This window comes from Poecilia formosa, unplaced genomic scaffold, assembly GCF_000485575.1.
Source record: "Poecilia formosa unplaced genomic scaffold, Poecilia_formosa-5.1.2 Scaffold3, whole genome shotgun sequence".
NCBI classification, from domain to species: Eukaryota; Metazoa; Chordata; class Actinopteri; order Cyprinodontiformes; family Poeciliidae; genus Poecilia; species Poecilia formosa.
This window is the reverse complement of record NW_006799942.1, coordinates 4294444-4303682: the sequence shown is the minus strand read 5'-3', so window position 1 is coordinate 4303682 and position 9239 is coordinate 4294444. Positions and strand designations below refer to the sequence as shown.

Here is a 9239-nt window from a genome sequence, read left to right as displayed (position 1 = left end):
ATTATTATTATTATTATTATTATTATTATTATTTTGGTTTTCTGCTGAAATATTAAACAGCTACAAACAACCTTCTATGAGCTAGTTTAGCTTTTCAAGCTGAAATAAAAATGTGAGATTCATGCGGGATCACACCTGACTTTGTTAGCACCAGTAACACCAGCAGCAGACAAGGCTGTGATGCTTTTCACACACAACGGGATTTTCACTGGTAGAGTCAACACCAGATGCCTTATGGAATAAAATATGAAATGTATTGTATATAGGATATTATTGAACAATGAACACGAATGTATGTATGTTTCATGTGATCTTGTTTGAGTCACGTGAGTTCGCATTAACTCTACTTTTCTGCTTTGTTATGTTACTTATTACATTTGTAGTGGTGATGTTTTTTTGTTTTGTTTTGTTTTTTCTTGGACATCTTGAATATTCACCAGTCTATTGCAGTGCCTCGCAAAGCTATTCAAACCCTTTGGAAGTTTTCTTTTCTTTTTTTTTCAATATATATATATCCAGAAATTTGGGGTGAGATGAGTAGTTATGTGATATAGATGAACACTAAGTAATGCGTAACTGTAAAGTTGAAGGAAAAATACAAATGCTCTGGGAAAATCTTGTCAAGTGACACCATAAAACAGAGCATGCATATGTTTTTAGCTGTCCTGAGTTATTACAGTGGTATACGTCGAAAGCCTGGAATCTTCTTTTATTACCTTTATTTATTCATGAATTTATTTATTATTCTCTGTCTTAGTCTTTTCCATTTTCTTTTCATTTTAAGAAATGTGCCACGTCAATAAGTTGCATCAAATTCACCAGTACACAAGAAAAAAACCGTTTGAGTGTTTAGCTGGTATGCAGCTGCCACCAAAGGCTTTTGTCTTCATTGATTTGGGACACAAAGAGCCTTTTGGAAACCACAAAATCTCAGGCCTGTAGAGTGAAAGCATGACGGATGCTGTAATCCACCCAGACCCGCACACGTCTGTTGCTTGTTTTTCCATAACTCTGCAGTATTACCCTACGAACTTAATTCTTATGTTAGAATTTTAACAAATATTTCAATTCAAAAATAATCAGCTTCAGTTCAAACTCAGTTTTCAATAAGGCTTGCCATATACTTGCACACATGAGGACATTTCAAAATGTCTGCTAAATTTTAGCTTTGACTGCGTTTGACTAGATCTGTACGGCAAAGTTCTGGTCCTAAAGATTGTATCCGTTGCTACCATAAAATGTTGATTTAATTTGAGTATGTTTCAGCACAGTGTTATGTGGATCTACAGCAGATCTTTGATCCCACTCCTTTGAAATAAAATGTATGACAGCTACATTGACAACGCTACTCTATAGCCATGAATATTTTTGCTCAGCGCTGTACTATCATAACGTCAGATGGCTCTGCTCCCATAAAGAGAATTGTAAGTCTTTTGCTCACTTGGGACACTGATGTTTTTTAATACAAACTCAAACTATTACAGTAATATGAATTGATCTGTGATATGTACACCAAAATTATTAGCCAATTTGAGAGCAACATTTGAATGGCAGCAGAAGAGCATGCGGAGTTGAACACACATACAGTGAACCCATAAATGATCTCTCCAGAGGCCCGGAGTATCTCTCCAGGGTTATATGGGGATTTGCTCAGGATCAGAGGCTTCTCTCCCATAACAGGTCTAATTAGTTTCTTTTCAAAGCTTCTCTTTTCCCTCTCCTCTCTGCCTCATGACAGACTCTCTACAAACCTCTTGAAACTTCCTTTCTTCTCACTTTCCTCCCGTTACCGTTTTAGCTTCTCGCAGTTTCATCCGTAGCACTCCAGTGCAACACATCTAACATCACTCTGTAAAACCTGCTGCTCGCTTTACACCTCACACACCTCCAACTGTGTATAGGTGCAATGTAGCATACAAGCAAATGTGCAAGCACAAAACAGAAATAAAAGGTCTTAGAAATCTCTATTTGGAACCTATTTTGGTCTAGAAAGTGCGGAATGTTACAAGGAGCATGAAGGTGATGTGTATGTAGACCTTTGAGTGCCCTGTTCATGTTTGACAGATGGTACTGGAATATATTTATAGCACACAGCATGGGGGATAGCAGGAGGTGAAAGGGAAGAGTTGAAAAAGATTGAAAAAAGTGAGGAGCAAGTTTGATGGTTGTGACATGTGCACACATACATATATACTATCCAGCTAAACATGCTTTCACATAATAAAATTTGTATTTGCCAGATGCTTCCTCTTGTGGATTTGAATATTTTGCATGATTTTCTAAGGATGAAACCACCCACTGATTGATCAAACTTTGATGTGTTTTGACAGTTGGCAGAAAGGAGTTTCAGAGGAGTTCAGAGGTCACACGTTCCCTTCCTTCTTCGCCAAAAAGGTTGGCAGTGGTTCCCCCGAAACTCCAGTCCCCAGGTAAGTTCTTCAGTTGAGTCCTCATTGAGGCCTGCTGTGTATATCCATCACATTCTCATTTCAGGACTGCATGAAAAAAAGCAACAATGTATAAACTCACTCCTATCGACTGTTTATTGTAATAAGCAATTTGTTTTGGACTTTGGGAGTAAAAACTTGCAGATGGCGCACAGAAGAGCCTATAAAACTGAAAAATAAGAACCTTCTCTGCTATCACTCATGATTTCTATCACTGAAAGATTCAGAATAGGAGGAAGAACTATTCTGGGGCCGGCATTTGACTTGTGAAATGAGACGGTTCAACATAGGTTGGAAAAACTACTGTACAGATGTATCTCAATAAACTAAAATTTCATGAAAATATAAGCGTGAAAACATAAACAAAGCTGATGCATCACTGTATGAAATCAGTCTATATAACAATATTTGAATAGAATTACTGAAGTAATTTAGGGTCTTGATGATATTTTAATTTAGTCAGACATCCTGGCAACGATATTGTTACCTCTACCTTTACAGTAAATATAAATGCAAATACCAGACCTTCGTCTGGTTCTTTATATAAAGATTTTCTTAATACATTGTTAGTTTGATCCTCATGTTTCCATTTCAAAACTACATCTCAGCTCCATGTGGTTCTGTATTGCTTTACTCCGGCTCAGCCTTGTGAAATATTTTAAGCTATGAAATTTACCCACATCTAATTGCAGCTTGGATGGTATGTGGTTATTCCAAGTATGGCGTTCTGAGCTGAGCACACAGCTCCCGTCTATGATTTGATTTAGTCCATAAAAAGCAAAGCTTTTCCTTCTTCCAGATCTGCAGTAGTGAAAAAAATAAATAAAAAAATTTGTCATGGGATTGCAGCAAACATCCAAATGTCTCCTTATAAAAAAAAAAAAAAAGTCTCCCCAGGCTTAGTTTTTTTTCTTCCGTTTAATATTTCCACTGCAGTGTTACTGTTCCTTACTTTCCTCCTTGCACCTCACCTACTTTTACCTTTACCTATATAATCAAAGAATTTCCTTCTGCCCAATGAAATTTGCATGTATTGACATTATTCAGTGATATGCGTCTGCGAAAATCCTGGTTGTGATAAATAAATTTATAATTACATACCTTTGAATATTTTAACAACACCCCAACCAAAAAAAAAAAAAAAAAAAAAAATCTAATCTCTGCTGTCAGCAAGATCTTTCCTCAGGTTTTCATCATTGTTGCTCGTGTTAATATTCCAAATCCGTTCTCCCTGCTCCCATCTGCATCACACTCATTTAGTATTCAGTATCCTCTCTGTAACCTTTCAGATGGAAATTACAGATGTCTGCAGGTATGTGTGCACATGTGTGCTTGTCAGGAAAAGTAGGGTGGAAATAATTTAGAGAGGCAAAGCACAACAGGGAATAATCATGTGGATAAATCCTCCAAGGTCTGCTAAAATGTATGGTTTTTGAGAAGCAAAGCCTTTTTCTCAACCTTATTCACTTCCTCTTTCAGGGAAAAAAAATAACTTTTCTTATCAGCTTTCTTTCTCACTCATCTAAATGGGCTTTAGAAATGTATCATTATTATGGTCATTCCGCACCTCATCCCCACCCCCTCCTACTCAATAATGCCTTGCAACTCTTTTCTCTCTTTTATCTCACTGCTCTTTCTCTTATTTTATCCCCCGTCCCACCCCACCTTCCTGCAACCAATTCTTTCCCATTACCTGGGACCCTGCACCCCAATCTCTGCCTCACGTTGTCATGGAAACTGCTCCCTCTTGCTTCAGTAGGTCCGAATGATCTGGCTCAGGCTGGGGATGCAGAGGTGCAGACATTTGGGGGATAGTTCTTGTATAGGTTTATAGGAGGGATTAAAAAAATTACATTAACTGTTTTAAAACATTGGCATTGCAAAACTAAAAGATGTTGTGCACCTTTGTTCGCAACCATTGACAAGGTGGAACACACACAGGTTAATGGACTTGTCTGTGTGTCAGCTGCAACATAATGGTTGTCTCCTTCCTGGGAAAAAAATGACGAAGTGAGCATGTTTGCCCAGCTTTCAAATTACTCTCATCATTAGTGGATGAAACCTTTACTTAGGTTGATAGTTAACAAGTAAACACTCACACAAGTTATTATAAAACCCTAGATGTTCACAGTCACACTCTCTGTGGATTAATTCTGGTACGGAGCAGATATTAGCCCCATTTGTCATGAAATTAGAGGCGGGGACATCAGATTAGGGACAACCACAAAGCTTCCTTTGCAGAAAAGATTTCATTAAGTTCCAATCATTTATCTCATGAAGCCGATCATTAGCAGCCGGTCAGGTCAGATCTCTCCTAATTTAACAGCTGTCAGTTTCATTGGTACAGAGAATTAAAAATTAGATCATGAAGATATATCCTGTGTGTAACAAAAGTTTCCACACCCTCTCAACTTTTTCACATTTTAAATTAAAGTAAATTTTAGGTTGACCAACAGTGAATAACTGTAAAATAAAGGAAAAAAAAATCATACGTGGTTTTCACATTTTACGAATCAAAATCTAGAAAGTGTGGTGTGTATTTATAGTCTGTGGTCAGTGGAACCACTTTTTGCTGCAATTACAGAAGAATTCCTTTTGTATAACTGGAAATTGATGTTGTTGCTGATTGTTCTTCACCAAAAAACACAAGTTTAGTCATATTGAATAAAGTCTTTCTAAAATAATCAATTCTGAAGTCTTGCCACAGATTCTTGATTTTGATCTGGAGTATATGAAGACTTTATACACTTTGAACTCATTTCTATCCTGGGCTGCATGTTGAGTCTCCTCCCAAGATAGTCACACTCTATTGTTTATTAAGTAACTTCTAACTTAATTTAGGGACTGAAAACACATCCAAAACACATTTTATTTTAAATTATTAAGATAAGGAAAGCTTTATATCACATATCCCCCCCTTGTGAAACACATAATTACCTCTGAACTGCATTGTTGCTGAAACGTGTTACACAAAATAAACTTGACTTCGACCCATGTATAGCCTCTGCTTGCTTTTCTTTGCTCTACAGTCCAGCCTGGCCAGCGACCTGCAGCGGCGGTGCGGGGTTCCACTCCTTCAGGGTCACCTCGGCGTGTGGCTCCCCTGAGGCCGCAGCAGGAACACCAGGAGAACCTGCAGAAAGAGAAAGAAGAGGCTCTGCAGAAAGAGCAAGAAAGGCAAGCAGATGAGAAGGAAAAGATGGAACAAATGGAGGAGGTCAGTAATGAGAGAGTCAGCCTAACTACTTAACGTTTGCTTTCTTCTATTGCATTCTATCTACACTTTGTTTTTTTTTTTATGTTCTTTTTTGTCGCTCAGGTTCATAAACTACAGAGGTACTGCAACCGTCAGGAGAGGCAGCTAAAGGCTCTGAGGGACGAGCTGCAGAGAACTTCTCTAGGTCTTGATGCCTTTATCATCACCACTCAGCATTATTGCCTCAAGGTAGCCAAAATGAAATGATATAATGAAAGAATGACCTTGTGCCTCCGTGTTCCGCAACAGCGGCCCTATTCCCAATTAACTAAGAGTGGGCATGTCATAAAGCAGCCAAATAATCCTCAGTGGAGGGTAGAAATGGTGATCAGTGTTCTGATTCTTATCTTTCCCTCTGATTTCCTGGGACACAACTTTTGATTACCAGCAGAATTCATCTTTTTCCCCTCCATATACTTTCCACATGATGTTTCCTCCTTCCATTTTTCTCTGACCCTCGATTGTATCAAACGCATGTGCAATGCGTGAGCAAACTGTGAACATGAATAAGGACGGATGGATAATTTCCCACCATGAGGTGACATTCAGGATGATGAGCTAGGGTGACTGTGTGAAGACGGGCTCTACGTTAGTGTGTCCGAACTGGTTTCACCCTGCCTGATGATGTGTTTAAGGCTCTGAGACAGGAAAGCAGTGATCCTGTCTGTGTCTGTCTGACTCCTTCATAGTCATTGTCTGAACGCCGCATTCGATCAGCACGCAGTACAGAAATGCAAAAGACAGGTGTGGGGCAGCAGAGATGGTTTGAGCACCCCCTGCTGATGGAAACGGCAGCGAGCGACTGTTGTAAATGATATATGCATCATTTAAACTGAAGTGTTTTTGCTGTGCTGCTCATGCAGGTCACGTACGCTCCCCCTTGCAGGGCAAATGCACCCTTCCAAAAAACAAAATTAATTGAAAGCGACATTGAACCCTGTAAGAACAAGGATGAATGGACTTTCAGTGTGCTAGTCAGGAACAAAATAGCATTTATCAGTAGAGCGGAAGCAAAATGATACGTGGCTTTCAAATTTTTCATAGATAAAAATGTAAAAAAATCTGTTGTGCATATGTACTCAGTCAGACTGGATGGAAGGTGTGTGTGAATACTAATTTTTAAATTCACAGATTTGCACTTTGATTGGTCTCATTTTACCAAATGAGTATGAGTGATCTAATCTATTTTGTTGTAGCTCTGGCTGTGCTCTGAGTGATGTTGACCCCTCTCTCCCTTAGTCTGTTGCAGCCTCTGAAAGGTCTTCTTCCAGGATTTAGCTCCACACACTTCTCATCAACTCTCACCATTTTCTATGTCCCAGCTTTAAAAAAAAGCCTTATTCAAATTGGGTGAATAATCAATTCTTGGTTTGTGGCAGTGTCGTTCACCCTGAGGACTTTACAGAACTGCTGTATTCATACTCAGATTAAATTCTAATCAAGCATACTTATTCTAAACTCATTTTATGTCTTAATTCATAAGAATTTTTGGGAAAATGTGTATCCGATTTTTCTGTTTATTTTGCCTTATGTTGATCTTTGACAAAATGTGATAATATTCAAGTCGCATCAATACATGCTTAATGTTTGCAACTTAGTCTCAGTGTTTGCTTATGAAATCAACATGTCAGCTCATTGTGACCTGCTGTATGCTCTTACAAATTCTTGTTACTGCTACAAACAATACAAACTTTTCACTGATAATTATTTTTAGATTTTTCACAATGTCAAAAATATGGAGTTGTGTTTTTTTTTCTGTAATTTGCAGAACAAAACTGCTGAGGAAGGTCAAAGTGAATTGTCCCTGGAGTTGAAGAAAGCTAGAGAGGAAATGAGTAAGTGAGAATACACATGACTGAATATTGATGTAGACATTTTCTCTTGCTTTATTGTGTAATTCCCAAGAGTGTATTTGTCAATTACTTTCACAGATATTAAACAGTAATTCACTTAATTATTAGAAATGCAATATTTTTTTATTATTATTATTTTTGACTGTTTCTTTCCCTGAGCATTTAAAATACATCTTTGGCTCTCATCAATTTATCTCAGACTCAGTGACTGAATATTTACTGAGAGTAACAATATCAAAATTACTCTGAGTCGTGATTAGTATATAAGCCCAAAAAAAATGTATTTATTTATTTATCTTTCTACAGGTATTATCAGAATTCTTATGTTGATTTTATTTTTTTCTCCATGAATTTCTGTTAGGCCTGAACACGTTTTAGCTACTCAAAATCGAAGCTTCTCTGTAAACGTTGAACATTTTCATTCCCTTTTTTAATCTGCTTGACGCGTAGCCTCCCACTCGGCGCGCTGGGAGAGACTCCAGCAGGACAAAACAGCGCTGGAGGTGGCGTTTGAGCGCGAGCTGCAGGAGCTCCAGGTGCAGCAGGAGGCAGAGCTGGCTGCGGTGGAAGAAGGCCTCAGGAAGTGTCACGCTGCTGAGGTGGAGCACCTGAAGGCGGAGCATCGGTTGGAGATGGAGGAGTTGACGACTCAGCAGCAGGAGCAGGTGACAGAGAGGAATCAGGGGATGGGATCCAGTCTTTCATGTCCAATGCGAACTGTCACATTTCTTGTATTTGCATGTATATTTATATATGTTTGTGGATGCGTTAGATGGAGGAGGTGACAGTTAACCACCAGGCAGCTATGCAGGAGCTCAGAGACATGCATAATATCACCATGGCAACACTGCATGAGGAGCATGCTCGTACCATGAGAGGTATGTTTTTTTAGATACGAAATAAAAAAAAACAAAATTGTGATGAATAAACTGCTAAAACTGACTTCTCATTTTGTTGTGTTGCTGTGTTTTGTGCAGACTTGAGAAAAGCTCATGAGCAACAGAAGCTCCTCCTAGAGGAAGATTTTGAGAAACTCAGGCTGTCTTTACAGGTATTATATCTGCAGAAGACAGTACTTTATGGACTCCTTGTACCTGCTTGGCAGTGTGGATGTACGATGTTCAGTTTCTGCTGTGTGTCTTTGATTAGGATCAAGTAGATATGCTCACATTTCAAAACCAGAGTCTAAAGGACAAGGCCAAACGCTTTGAGGAAGCTTTGAGAAGGAGTACGGATGAACAAATCATTGTGAGTATAAGTCTAAGTTTTCCTAAACAGAACTATCTGCCTCACTCCTCAAGGATGTCTCTAAAATGAGTCCAATCCACTTTGGCTTCTTTATAAATACTTCAAAGATAAATAACAATGACACGGTCCTTTTGAAAATTAAATCTTTTCAACTTTTTTTCATGTTAAAGCCACAAAACTGTATTTTGTGGCTTTAACAGCAGTGTTTGAACTCTTATGTCCACTGAAATTAATAGATGTTGTTTGTTGTAGATGCTAAAATTGCTTAAATAGTAGATTGTTTATTTTAATTTAGCAAACCCAACTTATTATTGGTAGTATAAATCAAATAAAGCTTAATAATTCACTTTGTTTTGATTTATCACTTATAATGCACTTTAGAACCTGTGACTGTATCATGACATTTGAAAATATATATATATATATATATATATA

At 38.1% G+C, this 9239-nt stretch overlaps 1 protein-coding gene across 2 annotated transcripts in view; it reads left to right on the top strand.

The window, feature by feature from the left end:
* Positions 1-9239, top strand: part of mtus2a (microtubule associated tumor suppressor candidate 2a) — a 41822-nt gene that overhangs the window by 27768 nt on the left and 4815 nt on the right. For both annotated transcript variants that reach the window (XM_007555942.2, XM_007555934.2), the window contains exons 6-13: positions 2331-2429; positions 5477-5664; positions 5767-5892; positions 7472-7538; positions 8007-8221; positions 8329-8434; positions 8534-8607; positions 8706-8804. In XM_007555942.2, the coding sequence (XP_007556004.1) occupies positions 2331-2429; positions 5477-5664; positions 5767-5892; positions 7472-7538; positions 8007-8221; positions 8329-8434; positions 8534-8607; positions 8706-8804 (974 nt within the window). The remainder of the gene's footprint in view (positions 1-2330; positions 2430-5476; positions 5665-5766; positions 5893-7471; positions 7539-8006; positions 8222-8328; positions 8435-8533; positions 8608-8705; positions 8805-9239) is intronic.